This window comes from Sylvia atricapilla, chromosome 4, assembly GCF_009819655.1.
Source record: "Sylvia atricapilla isolate bSylAtr1 chromosome 4, bSylAtr1.pri, whole genome shotgun sequence".
In the NCBI taxonomy this organism is placed as follows: Eukaryota; Metazoa; Chordata; class Aves; order Passeriformes; family Sylviidae; genus Sylvia; species Sylvia atricapilla.
The window spans coordinates 59,418,185-59,440,152 of NC_089143.1; the positions used below are offsets into that span (position 1 = coordinate 59,418,185).

At 39.2% G+C, this 21,968-nt stretch overlaps 1 protein-coding gene across 3 annotated transcripts in view; it reads right to left on the reverse strand.

The window, feature by feature from the left end:
• The window catches only part of DCLK2 (doublecortin like kinase 2), an 85,334-nt gene that overhangs the window by 30,049 nt on the left and 33,317 nt on the right, over positions 1 to 21,968 (reverse strand). For 2 of the 3 annotated variants that reach the window (XR_010743481.1, XM_066318058.1), the window contains exons 3-5: positions 10,232 to 10,334; positions 7,676 to 7,774; positions 2,849 to 2,943 (exon numbers count right to left, since the gene is read on the reverse strand). Coding sequence is in view for 2 of the 3 variants with exons in the window: in XM_066318058.1 (XP_066174155.1) it covers positions 2,849 to 2,943; positions 7,676 to 7,774; positions 10,232 to 10,334 (297 nt within the window). In the remaining variant the exon portion in view is untranslated. Of the gene's footprint in view, positions 1 to 2,848; positions 2,944 to 6,356; positions 6,405 to 7,675; positions 7,775 to 10,231; positions 10,335 to 21,968 lie in introns of all 3 variants that reach the window. The other variant, XM_066318057.1, reaches the window with a different exon arrangement.

The window sequence follows — 21,968 nt, forward strand, 5'->3', positions numbered from 1 at the left end:
TACTTCGTGCCCATATTTGTTAACTTTTATATCTAAATCTTCACCTTGAAACAAAGCCTCTGCTAAGTGAAATGCTGAGTTACAGAATAATACTGGGATGTTAAAAATAAACAGCCTGAATAAGAATATATAGGGTACTGGGTACATAGTATCCACATTTGTCACTGACCAGAATAAAGGCTTTTATTTGGGCTTGTGGAGAAATTCCATCGTGTTTGCTATTATTGAGACATAGCTTTAATTCCTGACTTCAATACAGCCTCAGAGTCCACTACTTAAAACACTTCCGCAAGCCTGGGATGCTGGACTTACTGTATGCACTGCACAATTAATAGCACAAGGACAGAAATAAGGCCCTTCCCCTTAAAGATAAACTCTTCACGAGGAGTCTTTCCTGTGAGGAATTTTCTGTGCCTGAACATACCGCTCCTAACAAAGAGTTGTGACGCAGAAGGAATCCTTGGGGACTGAAGAGACTTCTTTTGAAAGGAATAGTGGCATTCAGAGAATATGGTATAAGATTCAGTGTCTGAGACTGAGAAGAAATTGCTGCTGCAGTCAGTATTTTTGGTTGCCTCGATGACTGGCACATCACTTATGCTCCACGCTGACTGTCAAACTACAAAAAGCTTAGCAAGGTTCTAATCTATAGTAAAATATTTCACTTTGCTCTGGCTTTTCAAATAGAACAGTTTTTAAAGTGCAGTTACTCTGATTCTCTGCTCTTTACAGGAACCAGAAACATCAACCTTGATTTTTTTTTTCCCTTTTTTATACTGCCTCAAGCTTATACAAAACCATTATTCAGTCCTGCTGTTTCAGCCTCTACAAAAAACAAACATATATGATTTGTACACAAAAGATCGCTCAAAATATTGAACTCCCAAAGACAGAAAACTCTAAAATACACTTTATTCTGTCACTGACATGGTATTTATATCTAAATTTTCATTCAGCTGTAGTCATGACACCTTATTTCTACAAGTGCAGGAAGCCAGACTGCTTGTCTGTGCAGCAATGCAGTCTTAGCAGCAAGGAACTATTAAACCATAAGGAAAAGCAATAATCTCAAAATAATAAAATTGCTCCCTGCTTCCCCCTTTTTTCTCATCAGAGTAAACAAAAAAAACAAACAAAAACCCCCTCAATTTCACGAAAAGGTGTATGAATTCTTTAAAATAATCTGGTTTTGCATAAAACTATGCCTCCCTGTTACTGGTTTTATACTTCCCCAGAACAATCCTCACTTCTACAGCACACTTGTTCCTTTTGGAATTCCCCCCTGGATTCACCAGATAACTTTCCCTATCTTTAGTCTCAGGAGCACAGCTGGGACACTCCTGCTAAACAGATGCATCCTAAAGGATAAAACAAGAGGGGCTCACTATCTCAGTAGCACATCAGGTCTGAGATGCTTAATTTGGTTTTGCAGTTTTCTTTGATCACATGGGAGTGAATTATCTGGCACGAAATTTCACTAGTACCCAGCACCAATTAAACTCCAAACTGAAAAAGTACAGCAGCCTACTCAAGTGAAAGTGAAAGGGAACATGTCCACTATGGTGAGAATTGCTTGCTGCTATCAGAATTACCTCTGCCTTAATGGAGCTTTAATCAGTTAAAAGCAGACCAGGCAGCAGTGGAAAAAACCAAGGCAAATGATCTTGTTTCTAAACTTGTAATTTCATTAAAGAAAGACCAAAGAGCATTTCTTAAATATAGTGCAGACCAGCTGAGAGCCCAGTGATTCTGGTGTCCTCTACTGTAAGCTCCACAGAGGAGCTGTCCAGACAGATTTTAAGACACAGAGTTATAATTTTCCCTGTCAGAGCTATTACAGCTCTTGAAAATTATTTAACCAAACAGCTACAGACACAATTAAAATTTACCAAAACCTTTAAACAAACAAACAAACAAACAAATAAATTAAATGAATCAAAATCCTTTGTCAGAATTATCACAGCAGTCTGGCAGAAACCAGTGCCATACTCCTTGCAAAACAAGACTTGATAACAATTAGCATGTCAAACCCCAAATGTGAGCACAATTCAAATCACGTCCTTTAGCCAGCCTCCTAATGGAGAAAACAGTTTTCCACAGAATTATTCAGCCTCTTCACAAACCCTCTGTCACCCAATAGGAGCGATTACTTGATCAGAATAATCAGTGCAAACCATCAAGTCTGCTTCCAGAAAGGCTGCAATTGATGATTCCATAAGAAAATTCCCCTTGAAAGGACAGCTGCACAAACGCAGCAATGAGATGCTCCCCTGTACTCCAGACTGTTCCCTTTATTTCACTGAGTCAAAGGCACAGAGCAGCCTCCAAGAACTGCAAATGCAGCCAGTTCTGATGTGGGAGAGGAAGAGAAATCTCTTGGTGCAACACAGAAAAATCTGCCAGACATCAGGATGCTCCCCAAGGAAGCCCTCAAAGGCTTTCAGGCAGGAGACTGGATTGAGGGGTGAAATTGCTGCCAGGCAGAAATCAGTCTGCTTTGGATGAAACTTGGGCTATGCTACAAACTATAAGGTACTGAAAATACAATACTACGTTTATATAGGCTGAAGGGACACAAATTGTTTGCAGGATCTCTGCAGTCCATAGAACAATGGAAAATTTGGAGGACAAAGTGGCATAATTCAAGCCAGCATCACGCTCTGCCTTTCCTAAGCTGAGTGTTCAACCCAGACAAATCACAAGAATTTTACTTCAGATCTATTCTCCACATAAGCAAAAATCATACTTGCAAGGATACCCACCAAAATTACAGCTTTTTCTTTCAGCACTAACATCATACAGCCAATGAACAATGAAATTGAGGAGGTTTGATGGTTCTCGCACTCACCTTAAGTCCACGAAAGCTGCCTGGGCTTGTTGGTGAAGAACTGGAGGACTTTGTAGATTTTGGGGTGGATAACTGACTGCTTGGGGTTCCATTAACTGGTCAAAGCAATAAAAGCAAACAAATGAAAGAAAAGATGACTAAAACTTAAAAGTTACCACTGAATTCTACAATCAAAGATCAAAACAGACTCCTCAGCATTTAGGAATAAATTATACATTTGCATGTCACAAAGCTGCACCCTGAAATGTGGCTGGATATGGGATCAAGAAGACACACAGATATTGCATTTTCATCCCAGAGATTAAAAAAGCCCATTTTGTCCTTTGCCAGGACAAGAGTTTTGGGTACAGAAACAAACAAAGAAAAAAAAAAAAAATAAAGCCACAGCCTTTAAAAATTGCATAATAATTTGTGGTATCACACCATAAAATTTATAGAAAGAAAATGTTTCTAAGGATATTTGACCCTCCTCCTCTTCAGTTTGGATCAAGGCCTTACTTTCTAAGTAGAATGTTTCACAGAACACAAGTTTGTTTGTTGTTCAAATACAAGAAGAATTAATTGTTTGCATGACAGAAAACTTATTGATTTAGGGGGAAAAAAAACCTCAACAGGAGAAAAGCTAGTAGGTTGTTTTTGAGCTTCCAACAAGTACAAGTGTCTTTGAAAACACACAATACCCTCCCTCTTGACTTAAAGAGTTCATTCATTTTAAACCCAGGTTTTTAGACAGGCCTCACAGAACATCAGTTATCTCTCTGGTGTATGGAATATGACTTAGGTCAGTCCTTGCATTTTTTCTGAAAAGAACAAACTGACAAATTTCATTATGCAGAGAGAATAGCACGCTGTCCATCAGACACAAATATGATGCAATGTTATATGATGAGACATCACTTCTTTCTAGCTGATCCTCATTTTTTGTGGGAGACAAAAAATGCTCGGCAGAAATTTCAGAGCTAAAAGTGCTTCATAGCACAGTGATGAATTGTTTTTCCAGAAAGAAAAGACAACTCGGTAAACAGAAACTGAGCTTCAAATTAAATAACAGATACACCTGCACAATTCCTTTGCAGATTCAGGTCTGTTATGGGTCACTTCTTAAACTACTGGATTTATTTTACAAGTGCCCACTGACCCAGTGTCAACATTATCTGAGTACAAACATTATCTGAGTATGGGAGATGCCTTTCAAGGATTTTGTTTTTTACAAAATGAGCAGCCCATCTGTCACTTGGCCAGGCTGACTTCACTGCAACCTCCACAAATCCCTGTTTTTCACAAAAATCTCCCCTAGTGTATGATGTTAAGATACAACTAACTGGTGTTTAGCTACACAATAAATCTATCTTGAAGCCTAATAATTTGAATTTATATTCCCAGTTCTGTCACAGGACCTTAGTATTTTCTTTAAAAAGTATTCAGTGTACTTAGGATATTTTCATCTTGATTTTAACCATGTTTGCCTGTAAGAAAAATAGGTGATTTTAAAGGTTTGGCAGTTTTTTGGTTTTTTTTTTTTTGAGAAGCTGAAAGCATCTAAGGGTACACTACCCTCCTGTAGACTTCAGCAATTTGTTCTGGATAACCTGGCATATCAATTAAATCCTTGTTTGAGAAAGAATTTGCAGGCATGACCATGGCAAGGGCTAGTGACTATCTCACTGTTTTCTGCTTCTTGCATGACCAACAATGAGACACTTCAGCAGAAGAGTTTGCTTCCAGATGACAAACTATTACCACAGGAAGAAAAATTTCTTTTTGTTTGCTCAAAGATTCTTTTATACAGCTCACAGAAAAATCACTACCTCCTGCACATGACCACTGTAAGGCTTCCTTATCTAAGCCACCACCATCCTCTTTAAGCACTGACAGGACCACTGAATTGTTCCAGTGAAAGTGGCTGGTTAACATAATGTCCTTCCCTCCCAAGACTGCCTAAGGACGAGGAGCCCAGCTGATACTGGCAGCACTGTAGCTCCTTGCTAATATCAGCTATTCTTAGTGGGGAAGGGTGGTCTTCTGAGCCAGGTGACACTCGCAAGTCCCTTCCAAATTCTGTCCTTGAATGATTCTAGAGCACACATTCTGCTGAGGATCCTGCTGGAAAGAGCTGTCTCAGATTCCTCCTTGCCAGTGCCTCCGGAGACCCACTGCACGTGAGCTGCCCAGCAGAAACAACAACAGCAAAAGCTGCAACAGACCCTGTCCAGGTTAATGATTTTCCATCTGCAGGGAGTCAGCCCACTGCTGGTGCTGGTTCTGGCTGGACTGCAATTGATTTTCTTCACAGCAGCTACCACAGGGCTATGTTTTGGATTTGTGCCGGGAAGTGCTGCTAATACAGCGCCTGCACAGCATCCAGGCATTTTCTGCTCCTCAGGAGCTGGGAGGGGACACAGGTGGAACAGCTGATCCAAGGAACACTGCAGACCACCCAGCATCTAGCTCAGCAACAAAATGGGAGGGAATGTTGGCAGAGGGGACACTGCTCAGGGACACGATGGCATCAGTCAGCTGCTGATTCACATCGCTTGTCTTTCTCGGGTTTTATTTCTCTTTCTTTGTTACTTCCACTGCAGCATTATTGTTGCTACTACTGTTGTTGCTTCAGTTATTGAGCTACTCATATCTCAACCCATAAATTTTCTCACTTTCACCCTTCCAATTCACTTCCTTCATCCTGCTGCAGGAAAGCAGAGAAGTCAGGAAGTGCCTGTGTGGTGCTTAGTTGAACCATGACACTGCTGTTTCAGACAGCAGAATTTTTTTTTCCCCCATCAATCAATAACCTAGCAATCTGTATTGGCACAAATCTGTCTGCTGCTGGCTATTCCCTGTGTATGCCAAACTTACCTTTTTAATCTGTTTTCTATGCATAAATTCTTTTGAGGTTTCTTTCCATGTGCATGCCAGTCTGAATACACAGAAAAAACCCCAAAACTTTCCTGTCAGTCTGAAGCAGTTCATGCCAGGCTACACTTTTGGCACCAGGAATGTTTAAAACTTAAAAATCTATAAATATCTTTTAAATTGTTAACTTCTAGTATGACCCAAAGACTGAATTTGTTTGCTAAGCAGTTTGTATGTTACTTGTTTCAGAAACGCTTTGACTTTGAACTGAAAGTTCAGCGATTCCTCAGTTTTTTTAGAATTTAGGCTGAAATAATACAAGAAAACAAAGAAAAATAAAGAACTACACATAAAATTGAAACATGTGAGATGGTTTTGCGCTGCTTTTCTTGCAATCAATTATACCTTTAAAAATTTAACTTTGACACCATTAGCAGATGTCCAACAACTGAAAAGCATTATTTCACTGAAATAATCTACATCACTAAAAAACAAAACAAAACAGAACAACCCAACATCCATTATGACTCTGTTTCATCCAATGCAAAATGTGTTTCAAGCTTGAAAATATTCACAAATACAGCACCAAAAATACAGGTAAATGGAGAGGGAGGAGACACACTAGTGATATACAGCCATAATAGTAATGGCTCACCTGGGGATTTTGCTGAAGAATGAGCACTGGAGTGGCCACCCCTCTTTACTGTACTCATATATTTGACACAAAGGAAAAAGACATTAAGGAAAGAAGTTATTAAACAGCTCTGAACATGCAAGGAAGGAAGAAGGGTAAATAAAAGATAAGTAAAGACTACATAAAAAAAAAAAAAGGCAAGTAAGTAGAAGGATAAATACCAGACACTTTGCATACATTTTAAAAATTAACCAGACCAAAGAGGGTCTAAGTAGAAATAAGTATGGAAATGACAGCATTGATATCTAAATACTTTGCATAAAATTCACTGCTGATAGATATTCTACATGATCTCACAGGAAGTAACAGAATTGCATGAAATGTAGATCAGTTGCAAAACCTGCCCTTCATGATCCATTTTTCTGCAATCCTTCTTTGAAGCTTTCCAGTTAAACATTCAACCTTTATAAACAGATTATTAATATTCCACTTTGAAAGAACCCAAAGATAAAATGACTTTAACCAGCATCAATTAAGCAAAACAAAAGTGGAGATGAGAATATGGAACGTGTCACAGTTTTAAACATACACAGAAGCTTACACTTATGACTACATTAAAAAAAAAGCATCATAGGTTTACATATTCAATAGTGTGACTTCAGGGGAAAAATAAGTGTTTAGAAATTAAATGCAGAGGTTAAAAAATTTTTTAAAATCCAGGTTTCTCCCTTTATTCACATAAGAGACTCGATGGTTGGAACATATGGTGTTCAGCCAAACTGGTGGCAAAATCACAGTGTGAACACCTTTCTTTGAAATTACAAGAAGCCCAAGAAGAAAAAGTCTCTTTTAATGGGCAATCACAGTAAAGTACATTTCGTAAAATTACTGGAAAAGGCCTGTATTTCTGACAATATTTGACTTATATAGGAGAAACTTTCTAATTCAAAATTTACGGGTATAGTCTAGTTTAATGAACATGAATTTAACCACATATATAACCCTGCAGTTAATAATTTTCAGGAAAATCAAGCACCATGCTGGAAACATATCCCAAGTGCACAATTAGCACAAATTACTCCAGTGTTCATAAACTGAAACTATTTGTGCCTGTAATTAAGAAATAGAAACCATGTTTCTTCCTAGGATTAAAAAATAAAAAAATTGCAAATTTATTTTAGATTAGTAATAAATTGCTGAAGCAAAGTGAAAAAAGGGGGTTTTTTTCTGCCCCCTGGAAACACTTGTATTACAGACAGAGCCAACAAGTTTTTTCACCCTATTAAAAAAAAATATTTTTTGTGCATTTGCTGTGTTCAGCTCTTTCCTAGCAGCAGTACCTGAGGCAGGGGACTTGCTCCGACGTGAAGGTCCTGGGCTTTTGGATGCAGTGTGCCTCATGGCAGAGGAGCGGGAGTAAGACTTCATAACACGACATTCTACAAGGCAAGCAAACTCTCTGTCAAGGGTTTTGACAACAGTTCCATGCACAGGCTCCCTCCACACACCACCGCGGATATTGGTTGTCCAGAAAATCACCAGCACTCTCTAAACATCTTTGCCCAGCTCAGTCAAACAGATTTGTAAGAGCATCTCACAACTCTAACCTGCTCACCAGAACCCGTTTGAGCTACTCAATGCTGTATGTGACACTCTGCAGACAACATTTCTTCATGTCTTGAGGCTGGATTACTACTACAATTTAAGTTTATACCTATGCTGATGCCAAGGTTCTTGCTGTAATGGCACTTCCATACAGGGAAACTGCACAGCCAGCACTATTTCCCTTCTTTTTCAATAAACTGATGCTGTGACCGATTTTTGAACAGGTGAAAAACGCCTATTGTTTCCAGAAGGCTGAAACAATAGATTACTGTCACTTGCCATCAGCTACATATCACTAAATAACAACCTCAGTGGGAAAGGAACCCATGAGCACACGTGCACTGACATTTTGGAAACATTTTAATTCTTATGGTTAGCATCGTTAGCAAATCGCTCCAAATGGGATCATAAATTTCTCTCCTTATTTTGTCCCTGGTGCCACAGTCATCACTAGGATGTGCCATGTCATCAGAAAAAAAGTAAGTTGAGGTGCATGCCCTGCCAGTCATGTACATAACCTGCTTTTATCCATTAAGATCCCCAGAGCTATTAGAGAAAGCAGGGACCACCAAAGCTGAAGAGATAAAGGAAAGAAAGATATAAAGGCAAGGAAATGAGCTCAACTAGTCTGCGCCTTGTGTAATGGGAAAAGTAGATTTGCAGCCTTAAAACCTGCTAGGGAAATTAGGATTATGCCCAGACTGGGATTTACATTGTGAGTCAATACAACCGTGTTCTTCCATTCCTTCATAAGAATAAAGTAATTTTTTAGCTGTTAACTATGTTCAAAAAACCCCCTTTTGGTCACCCCCACACTAACTGACTCAACATATTCAAGCAGTTCTGGAAAAGCAGCACCCTAGCAGGAACAGCAGGATGAGAGGCAGCTGAATCCTCCATCCATCCAAATGTACAGGCCAAATATATATATATATATATATATCAACAAATGTATATATCCAAATGTATATCTATGTGGGTAGATATACATCTGTACTTCTTGCTGCAACTGAGCATTTTGTAATGAAATTATGATATGTGTGAAAATTACAGGAACAGCAGGTGCTGTTGTTTTGATTTAAAAAAAAAAATTAAAAAACCTGAAGCTCCTCTGGAGTAATCTGATTATTCTTGCCAGGGCAAGTTTTCTTTACCAGAGATTAATTCTTTTCATAAAAGAAAAACAGGTTATTTCTGCAGCTCAAACAATAAAGAGAGAAAAAGTCCCCACGTCTAATAGGACCTGTAGTGATAGAACAAGAAGAATGGTTTTAAACCAAAAAAAGAGTGTAGATTCAGACTAAATAGAAGGCAATTTAAAAACTAAATTAATGAAAATGCATTTTTCTAACAGCACAACATAACAGTTATTTTTCCAGGCTTTTATTGTTCATTTTTTATTCTGCAAGTGGTGAAACACTAGAATAGGATGCCCAGAGAGGTGTTATGTCTCACCCCAGGAAATATTCAAGGTCAGGTTCAACAGAGTAACCTGAATTTAATTTTTTTTAAGATGTCCCTGCTCATTGCCAGGAGTTGGACTAGATGGTTTCTTTAAAGGTCCTTTTACTCCACTCATCCTACAGTTCCATCAACATGGAGGAAAAAAAAAACCCAACATATTTATGTGATTTGATATTCCAAGACAACTTCCAAACTCTCTGGGAAGAGGATTGCTTTTTCCTTGAACTTACATTACAGAGCTTTTCTTTACGGAAGAACAACTCTCATAAACAAGTTCAATTCATGATCTGCCCAAGGCAGGCAGCAGGGGCACAGAGTCCCAGTTTGTCTCACCTCCTTCCCTACCCAACATCCCCTATAACCTCCAAATACATACAAGATCCTGTGGTCTATAGCAGACAAGACTGGAGCGTGTGAATTGTCTGGCAGGATCATTCAAGATTGGAAATGAGCGTGGCTATATACAAGATTTTTCAAAACTCTCGTGAAGAAGGCAACATGGAAATTATCTTAGAGTCACAGATGCAGAAAGTGAACATCTTTAGCAGATTTTAGATTCATTAGATCCATGAGTGAACCTCTCATCATTCAATTCTGCTTTCCATGTAACTTTAGGGACAGTGTCTGCTTTGCAGGAAACTGGATCAGGTTTTTGGTGCATTTTAACAGGCTTACAGAATCCAGACCACGGTTTGACAAAACTGTTTTATCCACAGGAAAACGTCTTCCCATGCATATTTTCCTGAATCACACCACTCTTGAGGGCTGAACAGGGGAATGGGATGGAGAGTTTCCTGTTTCAGAGGGTTCAGGATGTGCAGCCTTACCACTGTGATCCAGCACGAAGTCATCCTGAGCATACCGATACTTCTCCGGCCCGCACGCGATGAACACGTCGTCATCTCCAAAGAAGTCCTGCAAGCACGTTACCTGGACAGCAAAATAAACACAGGCAGCACTTTCAAAACGAAATCTCGAGTTAGACAGCAACAATTAATAAGTTTGTCTTCAGCTTCTCACAGCGACACCGTAATGTTCAGTTGTAATGACAGAAGCATTCCGGTTCCGCAATACTTCAGCTCTCCAGCGGTGCAGGAAACATCAGGGCCAAGAATGTAAAATAGGACTGGCCCTTGCCTCCAAAAGCTCTTACTATTAGCACCTGTAGTTATGCTTATAGTTACATAAGCACGCTGATGACTTTTGTTATAATTACACACACACACATTGCTTTGACAGGAACATCTGAAAACACATTTGAAATATCAAAGCTTCTTTTATTAAGAATACATTAATTGCTTTTGGGAAGATCTGTTGAGTTAAAGTGATTGCATCTGCAAATAGGGGGTTTTTATGTTCTGAGGCATTTAATTTCCATGTTTTAATGTCCTGCTAAAAAAATTCATGAAACATTTCCCCTTTTTATTAAAAGGTATTTCATATTCAAGAAAATACAGAAATAGAGTCCCTTCCATGCTCTTTGCAGTTGTCTGTTCTTAATTATTTGAGTAATGGTGCTACTTGGATAATGATGTTATCCAAGGAATGTGTGTCAAGGATTGGGATATCAGAAAAAAAAAGATGGTTTAGATATTCTTTAAAAACACAAAACCAAAGGCCTTGAAAAAGATCTCTGTCCTTGAAAGTCCATAAAAATCACCCTGTGAAGGAGCAAATGTCTGCTTTAAAAACAGTTAAAACCAAAAAGCCACAACAAGAAAATCCACTGAGGCCATTCTAATTTCTTTGTGAGGGAAACAAGTGTTTGCAGGTAGCAAGCTATTCTTTTAGATGCAAACAGATTCAAATTTTAATGTATAGTTGTTTTTTTTTTTTTTTTTATTTAACATTGCATGCCCACACGACATTTAGAAGAAAGAGTCAGAATCATTTGGTAAAGCCATGATATCCAAGAAGTAATGCAAAAATCTGCTTTTAGAGAAACCAGCTTATTTTTTTTTCCCCATCCCAGATACCTGTCAAGACCATTTGCATGTTACACCCACTGTGATGATAGCACACATTGGCAGAAGTACAGGGAGGGGTCTCTGGTGCCTACAGTATTCCAGAGCCTCTGGGGCTGGCGATGACACAGAGCTCTCCATGGGAGCCCCAGCACAGGGCATTCCCCACCAGCAGTGCAGTTGTCATGGCAGCTCCCCCAGGAGAGCAGCCAGATCCACAGCATTTGTGTCACTGTGCTATGCAGCCAAAGGGCCACAGCCCGCACCAAAACCCTTTCATTGGTTTTTTTGTCGCCCTTACTGAGGCCATGACAGCTTGGTCTCGTTGATGAGAGGCGTTTTCAGCACTGCCTGAAACTGGTGTCTTTAGTTAACCAAAGAGGCACCAAAAATTGGGTTCGAAAGGCTGCACAAATTTAAGAGAAGTTTTGCTAACTTGGGATTTATTCCTCTCTGCTCCTTAACCGAGAGGACTCATCATTTCCACAGATTTTTGGAATCCAGCAACCAAGCCAAGAGGAAAAGCTGTGAGAAAGCTCCCAGAACACATCACACACATCCAGGACACAGCAGCACTAGCAGGGCATTTATTATTTCCAATAATAAATGGCTCACAACCTGTGAGCCATTTCCACAAGCTGTGCCTGCCCACCACTGCCACTGATGCCCTGGCAGTGCTGCTTCGAGCAGCCTGGAGTTAAACGCTGTGGGGTTTGGCAGTGCCTAAAATTAATCTTTCTGTTCTGATGGAAAGCCTCACCTTACCTCACCCCTTAACCCATGCAGTCTGAACTGAGAAGAAGGGATGACAGATTTGATGTCAGAGTCTGGGAAATACACGGAGGTATAACTGCCAGCAGCAGCGTCCCTTTGTTGTCTGCAGAGCAGTTCTACAAAGTAAGGCTCAGATCTGTGCACAAAGGATGACAGGAGCACCCTGAGAAATGCTCCAGAAAATCTGCTGAAAACGGCTACTAGGAAATGGGAATGAATAAAGAATTTAAGAAACGCATCATTCCGCATATCCTTCCTGACTTGTTCGTGTAGACAGAGCTTCCCCAGGCAAAACTACACAGGAGTGATCCTGAGTGCCAGGGATCAGATAAGCTGCTGGAGGTGGAGACACAGCACCTTTACCTTGGAGTTCAGCCTCTGCCTGCTCACACACACACACACACGGTGTGCCTGACCCATGGCTCCCACCTGGCACTCACACACCAGGACAGATTGCTGTAAAAATACTCACCCTACTGCAAAAGGTGTTCATTACAATTATTACTGAAAGCCAGATAAACACAGCTATGAGAAAGCTTTACTTGCTGTGTTCCAGCAGGGAATGCTCAAAGCCACTCTTCTCCCCACAAATAATCCAGACTGGCTACACACAAAATACAAAAGAATGGAAAAAATACTGAACCAGTGTATGCAACAAAGAATAAAGACCTGCTAGAATTTACCAACCCCAAATCACCCCACCTAATGAGGTGAGGAAAGCATTTTAAGAACTGAATTAATGAAAATGCGTTTTTCTAAAAGCACAACATAATAGTTATTTTTCTAGGCTTTTATTGTAATAAAGTCAAGGGAGCAGCTCTCAAAGTTCAAACTGATGTTAAGATGAAGTCTTCATCTCCTACAGAATTAAAACTAATGTATATACAGGAATTAATGATAAAAATTTTTGGCTCAGGGCTCAAAAAATTATTAAGTTGAAATTATTGAGTTGTTTGCATGTGATTTTGAATGCTGCAAATCCACCATGGTGTAACTCTTAAATCACATAATTCCACTCTAAGGAATATCCAAACTTAGGTCACAGGAGGGAGGGGCTTATTATTTTAATCAGGATGCAATCAGTTTAGAAGTTTATAAACAAAAAAAATTTGAAAAAAAAAATTAAGTTTCATTAGCAGTGGAATTTGTGCATATGGATAGGATGTTGTATTTCAGAAGGTTAAGGACCAAGATTTAGTTTATCAAACTGGTGTATGACAATGCTGCTTCTCTTTCCACTGTCCATCCATAGTCTTACCCACTCTTTGATGGGTCACACTTAGTGCTAAATGCCCTTTTCTGTTGACTTTGCGTGTTTCAATTAACATGTTTAAAATGTGTTACACCCTATTTATTTCTAAATACAACACCCCTTCCCAGACAAACATGGCCTGTGACCTGGTAACTCCACTGCTATCCCTTTCTTTAAAACAAGAAATGACTCATTGGTGCTCCTCTGACAACTCAAGGCTGCTCAGGTTCCCTTGCTGCATTGCTTTTCTCCAAAATACGTCTCTACACACAGCAGAGTGGAGAATGTGTGAGACGGGATTGGGTTTGCACACAGTCCTTTCCTCAGAGTCCTTTCACTTGCATTCTCTCCTCAGCTTTCTGAGACCATGTGCCAACCACTCCGGGCATCCCTGATGGGCTCAAGAAAGCCCCCAGGTGAAGGAATGAAATCTTGAGGCACTGAAGTTTCTGACAGAGACCTCTCTTAAAGAGGTACACATGACTAAATATGCACTGTGTTACAGGAGTGTCATGACTAACAGCAGCTTGCAAGACAATTACTGGTCAAAGCACTGCAAAATCACACAGCTAAAAGCACAAAAAATGAGGTTTAAATGCAGAAAACCCCTCCACAAACATGGGGTGTTGAAAAAGAAAGAGAAAAACACATCTCTCTGAAAAATCAAATTCCTGATCCACTGCTGTCTGCCAGTGCAATGCTTTAATGTCACATACACCCATCACCTTCCCAAATAGGCTTATGTTTCTGACAAATACTGAAAACCAAAGAAGTTTGCTCTTTTCAAAGAAATACTTCTTCAGTCAGATTAAGCCACTGGATCAGAATATACAAATTGTTATCCATGTGGAAATCCCTTTCCCCTTACCACCACACATGCCCTGAAATGTGATTTACATCAATCCCTGCTGCCACCTCATCTAACAAACAGAAGATATGTTCCTCTCCTGAAAAAAAACGTGAATAATGGTCAATTGTTTATAAATAGGTTTCATCATGTATTTATTGATTCTTCTTTATGATGAAGATACAATGGACCAAAATTAAAATAAATATATGAATGCTTATCCAAAAAATATTTTTCCTCCAATCTCCAGAAGAAAAATACTTTAAAAAAAATAAAGAGAGAGAGAGACTGGAGCCAAAAAGGTTTTATAAACACTTGAAAAATTCCTGGAAATTCAAATTCCCTGAAATCTTTAGCACTAAAAGAGTTCTGTGATCATATATCAACAGCCCCTAGCCAGGCACTTGCTGGGTAAATTTTGTTTATCCCAGCTCTACAAATGTGCTTCATTCTAAATGTAGAAGGAAGGGCTATAAAGACAAATAGTTTGGCTTAATTTAGTATGTCTGACTCCATTTAAGTAATCAGCAACAGGACTGCACAGTTTAAGCCTGAAGAGCCACACCCTCTGTCTGGGGAAAGCTTCTCTGGATGAAAAATTCTCAGCAGCAGCTGAAAATGGAGACAAAACATCAAACCTGAAAAAGTCAGGAGAAGTGATTTGTATTTGTTTTAACAATGGAAGAAATATTTCTATCTACTGACTTCAAGAAAACAGGATATGGTGTAAATATTTTGGAAAGGAAGCACAGAACATAAGAGGCAAGAGGAAAACTAGGAAAACTGGCATGCACAGTAACAGCTGGATTTGTGAATGCATTTTCAGCTCAGCAGCTGAGACAAGCATTTGAGGCTGAAATTCTTCAAGGATTGCAGTGGGTTTTTTTTTTTTTTTTCCCTATGAATTGCTGAAAAAAGATGTGAGCAAATTTTTAAATGTCAGCATGCCAAATCTAGATACAACCTCCCTGCTAGTGCCTCAAGTGTGAGGGGTCTCCACATTTCTTGTGGGAAATGCTGTCTCTCTGACTGGGACAGATTATAACCGTGCTGTCCTGGCAGTTCTGCCCCTTTGCCCCTTGCATAAAGTTTTTTTCTGAGTAAGCAAAAGTCAAATATATGTCTATTTTACTAGTCAGGTCATATTTGCAGTCACCATTTTTGTTTCCGTTTTTGAAATACTTTTAGCACTGCCACTTCCTCTTCATCGCCATTCAGCCTTATTAAAATTCTTGCAGTGTTTCCTGAAGCTGCCAGCCTTTACATTTCCAGGGTTTATGTGTGTCCCGTGGTACAAAATGCAAGGAAAGCACTCCTGCAGAAACAGGTCAGTTGTCTGCCATTTCAGCTCCATCACCAACAGGAGCAGGCTTAACTTTCAAAAGGAATTTTCCTCTGGGCAGCCTCAGGAACTCAAAAAGGAAGGTGAAAAGGGCATTCCCACCCTTCCCTACTGAGTACCGTGATTTTCACACAGGATATTTTACCTTGGGAAATCCCCTTGGTTTCTGTTCTTTCTCAGAATAATTTAACCAAGGGAAAGGGGGATGTGTTTGACCAATACTCTCAACTGGTCACTAAGCCATCAATGACCTTCATGACTAACCAAGAGGCACACAAGGAGCTCAGTGCTAAATTATGGCAGCTGTTTGCCTGGTTATCCTGAGCCATGTTTCCTGACATGTCTTCAGTGAGGGAACAGCCAGATGGGGTAGCTAGAATACATCCAGGAAAGAGAAATACTGAGAAAAGTCAAACCAACGAGACCATGACATGCCCTTTTAAAAAAACACTGTAATTGCCAGTATTCTTTTTTTTAATTAACAACCTACTCACAGAAATGACAAAGCGTCAAGGGCAAGGGTGCTCAGCAATTTGGAAGCAGGCAAAAAAAAAAAAGAAAAGGAAACTGTTCAAGGGCCAGAAGCCCACATTTCACACAGGAACAGCAGCAGAACCCACTGCTACATCAGATCTGCAGTAACCCTGGAAAATCAGGTCAAACTGGTAAGATTCCTGCTGGTGGAATGAAGGAGCACTTGACACTTGCAAAAGCTTCTGTTCCTCGCCAGCTTATGTGCGTCCTCTGTGACAGCTCTACTACAGAATTCCTCTGGGAATTCCCAATGTGCACAAGATTACACAACACCAAGAGAAGGGTAAGCAAGCTGCTAACCTCTGACTTAAGGCTTGACAGGGCTCAAACGCTACAGAGACTGGGCAAATCTGCCCCAAGGAGCTTTAGGGTAGGCTGGGGAGCCCTGAACTCTGAGGACATAAAGCTCGGTAAGACCCTAGACACCCACACTTTTCCTCCTGGCTGTAGCTATGAGGACTATGCGAGGCATCACAATAACTTCCCAACAGTCAACTTCCATGAGGTCATTAGCAGACAAGAAGGGACAAAAATCCCTCCTTTGTTCTCTGGAAATAATTGGAATTAGGTCAAATGCCTCTTAATTTCTGAGGCTCAAATGCACAACTATTTTGTCTGGAAGGGAAACGTGAAATGCGGCGACAGATCAGATCATGCAGAGAGAACGCAAAAGTATCAACTCTGTTGCAAAATTTAAAATTCATTACTTGATTTTCTGTTATATGGCTGTGCATCTCGACCAGCAAAATTACCTCAGATATTAAAGAGCATGTGGAAGGTTATTTTTCTTAATTTAAGTAATTCACTTTTTTTTTGGTCTACCATTACTCTAAAAGTCTCCTTTAAACCCATTGCCATTGGTTAGTTTTAAACTTCACAGCTGTCCCACTGCAGTCAATGAAATTATTCACATTCATGGAGCTCTGCACAACCACAGCTTGGGAAAGGTCTGAGGGCCTCCTCAGCTCTGCTGGACACTGCAATAATCTATGAAATAAATCCAATTTCTAGGTCAGAGCTTCCACAAGACATTGTCCAATTTATCATTTGAGGTTTGGCATCTTGCATCCTTTTGTCTTGTCTTTCAAGTCTAATAAATTCTGTAAGCAGTGACAGAAAAGCAAAGTTTTCTGTTTCTAATAATTTGTAAATGTTGAATTTGCCTGCCTTGGATAAAGGGAGCTCGTTAACCTATTTAGAAAAACAGAAAAAAGAGGGGGGAAAATTGAAACAAAGACCATAATGAGAGCAATTCTTCTAGGCCAGCTTCTTAAATGACTATTTAATCAGTGGCTGTGTCACATAATTACAGACACCATTAGAAAATGAACCTCTTTCCACTGATACTCCATGACAAGGAACAGCAGTGAAAAAAGGAAAAGACAAGCCCTTCCATCCCACAGGGAATCTAAGGAGGAAGAAAGGAAACAGAAATGTTAAATCTTTGCCTGCTGCCTGGTAAACAGAAAAAGTCTGGCAGAAAGCCCAGGAAACGCCTATTACAGTATGACAATGCAGAAATACTGAATAAACAGAGTAGTCAGGTCACCACGACTCACACAGCCCCACAGTTGCTGGGAACAGATGACAGAATAGAACACATCTCACACTTCAGTTTTTCATCTCAATTTCAAAAAGATTTTTGCATATATTTTTTAAACATCTTTAACATAAAGAATTTAATTCTGAAAATGAGCACACGTGGAAATGGAAGATTGCATTTGGGTGTGATCCAAACACATCATCCTCACTGCAATGGCAATGACAGGAAGAAAAATAAGCTGTAGGAATATGCATAAGTTAAAGTGAGTTCCTACATGTATCTATTTCTTAAAGATTTCCAATGCAGTAGGACTTTCTGGCAAGGTCTGTTCACCAGTTTTTCCAAAGGGCAAAACTGATCTGTCTGCAAAATGGCATTTCAAATCTTGCACTGATTATGTGCAGCTACTTAGACATCAGAAAATAACAGCTGAAAAGGACTAAAATTCTGGAAATCTTGAATAATTTTGAATCACCCTGTACAACTCATCTGTCTCCGTAACACAAATCATCCCTGAACATCCCTTCCCTTATCCACTACTTCAACAAGAGCTGACAATTTCAGAACATTAAACAGTGAAATTTAATGCCACGCTTCTCAATTTCATGAGTTACAGGAAGAAACAACAGCCTCACTGAACATGCAGTAAGTGGAAATTGGAAACAGAAAATCAGCAAGTGCAGCTTGTCATTGTGAACATAATCCACTTTGTGTCAAGAGAAAAACAAACAAGAGGATTTCCAGTTACAAGACAGGGATATCTTTGCCATAGGTGCATTAATCACACCAGCTCACCAGTCAGCATAACAGATTCTCTCCTCAAGTGGCATGGCTGGGAAGCCTAATACAGAGCCAAAAATAGCACCTGACTTCACACAGCCAACCTTCCATCTCACCACCGAGCACCCAGGCTAAAAATAAAAGCTACTTGGATTATGAAAGAACATTAAAAGGAAAAGGGCACATATAAGGACAGATGTCTGGTTCGTCCAAATCAATTAAATCTTACTGATTTAACGACACCCTGTTCTGCAATACAAATGCAGTTAAAATTAAAGTGATACCAATTTTTTTTCCAATAAAATCACCTATTCTGCACTATTATAGAAATCATACCTTTGGCTAATCACTCTACTTGAAAAACATGGCATCCACATACTATGGAGGACTTAAAAACCCCGAAAATTATATGGGCAAATATTCTGTGTACTTTCAGGGTATTTTGGCTCTTTAGGTCAGAAAAGTTTCTGTAGCATTAATCAATAACCGATTGCAATCCGAAGTTCCCAGTGTTCATGGGCAGACAATTTCCTGGAGACATTACAAAAGCTGCAGCTCTTTAAATGAGAACTATTTTTCCACAGACAAATAAGAAATTCAAACTCAGTTTGTTGCCAGTGCAGAAAGAATAAAAGAAAAGGTGTAAATCTGAAAATGTCCTTTGATGACAAGTACAAATGATTTTTCATGAATCTTTAAGCTTTAAATGAGATATTTATAGTTTTTTATTGGAACAGGTTGTCCAGCAAGACTCTGTGTGTCCTGTCCCTGGAAAAAATTCAGGGTCAAGTTGGATGAGGCTTTGAGCAACCTGATCTAGTTGAAGATGTCCCTGCTTATTGCTATTAGATGACCTTTATAGGGCCATTCAATTGATAATTCAGTGATTCTGTGTTTTTTCCTATGGCTTGAATTGTCCATGCAGGAGCTGCTAAATTCATCTTTCTGCTCAAATTCTATTAAAAATCAAAGTAATTATAAGGCACAAAATATTAGTTGAAATGCATGACTCACTGAAATTTAATATTGTTATGTAGAGATACAAAAATCTATTGTTCTCTGAGTTCTTGTGTCAAGGGTTTCAATCTTGCAGTCATTCAAAGCTGTTTTTCAGAGCACTGCAATAGGACAGGAAAAAAACTTGAGGTACCCCATAAATTCAAGTTTCTCTCTCAGTTCTGTTCACCTCATATATATTATACTTTATATAAGAACAAGCCTTGATAAAATCCATAGAGCTCCTCAGAGATTAGAAGGATGCTTTTCACATGTATTTTAAGTTTTGGTCATTTAACATTTTTTAAGACCTTAAGACAGTTCATTTACTTAGTGTCCTATTTGTTTCAGCATAACAACAGCTGTACTTCTAGCTAAATTTACAGTTCTATTTTTATAATATTACCTTGCAATGCTAACATTTAGCTTGCCATAGAGCTAAACAGTGACACACAGCTTTTAACTTGATTCTTGAACTATCCTCCTCACTTAACTGCAAACTGGAAATGCAGGAAGAAAATTCAGCTCGTGGACGTTCTCTCTGTGCAGCTTTTCAAACCATGACATTTTGCAGACGAAAGGACAGAAATTCTGTGTAAAAACACACCCATATAAAGTGCAGAGGCATTTTGTGCTCAGCAAATTAACTTCCATGCTTACTCCGCTTTGCCTGTCATGAATTATTGAGGTCTGTTGTACTTGCAACTTGTAGGCAAAAACTGGAACAGCTGTGCTGGGCTAGGGGCATCAAGTAAGAAAAATGAGGACATAACTGATTAATAGAAGGATGAGAAGCTCCAAACTGTGAAAAAAATTAATGTACCACAGGAAATTGAAACTACTTTTTATCTAGCTTTCAAAGATCCAATTGAATCTCATTAGGTCCCAACTTCGACCAATATTACTTACAAGTCTGCTGCTGCTGCTTCTGAATTGCTTTAATAAGCTGATAAACAGATGTAAAAGACATCTGAAGGCATGGAAACATGTTTGATTTCATATTCAGACAGCAAATGCATTACAAATACACTTTAAGCACTGACAAAAGAACCATCAATACTGTCAGACCAGACGAAGAGGTGTCTCCGTGAGCTTCTCCTTAAAACAAAACCCAACAAAATTCTACACAGTTCTTCTTAATATCTGGAAATCTCAGTTCTTCCTTTGAACAAACATCCACAACTGCAGGAAGAAAAGCAAAGTGGGTGCCCCCTCAGCCCAGAAACACAGAACTAAACCCCTGCCCAATCCCTCCAGACCATTTAGGAGCACAGAAAAGGGCTGCTAAACCTCATTCATCAGTTAGCTGACTTTTGTGGGGTCTGCTGAGGCTTGTTTTAAAATCACACCACAATACTTCCATTGCTTTACTGCTATTAGCAGACTGGAACTCAGCTTTGGTGAGCAAAGGCAGAGGATTTAGGTGACTCAGTAGTTTTTCTTTTCTGAGTTAAATGTTGACTCAGTGCAGGTTTTTCTTTAGTTGAAGAGTGAGTAGATCAGTAGGTAAAGGATAGAGGGCCATAATTCAGCAATAGGCTGCTAAATATTAAAAGCCTCTAAAGTAGTCTGGATGACTGTTTCTGCTGAGCCAGAACATGAGAAATGCTGCTGAACACTGGAAGCATCTGGGTAGCATCATCGTGTTTTATGGAGCCTGTATCAATCATACCAGAGGTGCTCTTGAAATGCACCAGGAAATTCATCCCGCTTTGAAATTATTAGCTCAGAAATCATTAATTCTATCCGGAAATAATTTTTCAGAGACCAGGAACAAGACATCAGAGATTGTTACTGAAGATCCATTTCAACCCCCTTTTTTTTTCTTTTTTAAATAAGAAATTTAAAAATTTATTCCAGGCTTCCTCCTTCTGTAAGACACTGAACTATGAAACTCCAAAAGATTGGAGTAAACACAATCATAAAACCATAACATCACTAACAGTGAAACTCAACACTGAAGGCTCTGCTCAGAAAGCAATGCTGGCACCCTTAAAGAATTTTTCACTTTCTTGCACTTACATCTGGCAGTACTTGAATCCATACATCCTTCCAAACTCCTACCTCTCATTGAAGAGCAAACATTCCCTGTATTTACACAGAATTATACATTTATTCCTTGTAATACAAACCTCTTTTGACTCATAAAGCCAATTTATATTATGGGAGGCCCAATGCACAATTTGGATTTGTACAATATTGAGATTCTGGCCAACCAAACCTTTTCAGTGGTTTGGCAAAGGCTACTTTTTTCCAAAATTCTATTCAAGTTAACTACTGCTAAACTGCTAAACTGACAGTCTCCCAAGTTTCTGCTTTTCCAATAATAAAGTCAGAGTTCACTAAAAGTATTTTTTTTTTTATTTGAGGGCTGCTTTTTCAATTAACCCTTTTTCCTCTATCTAAAAAGCACTTTAGAAGCATTAATACATCGCTGAAAGGCATTTAAATACAGTAAAAAATGTGAATTGGGGTACACTTTTGTTAATTTCAGGAGTTTTTTCTTGTTAAATCACCAGTTCATGAAGCACC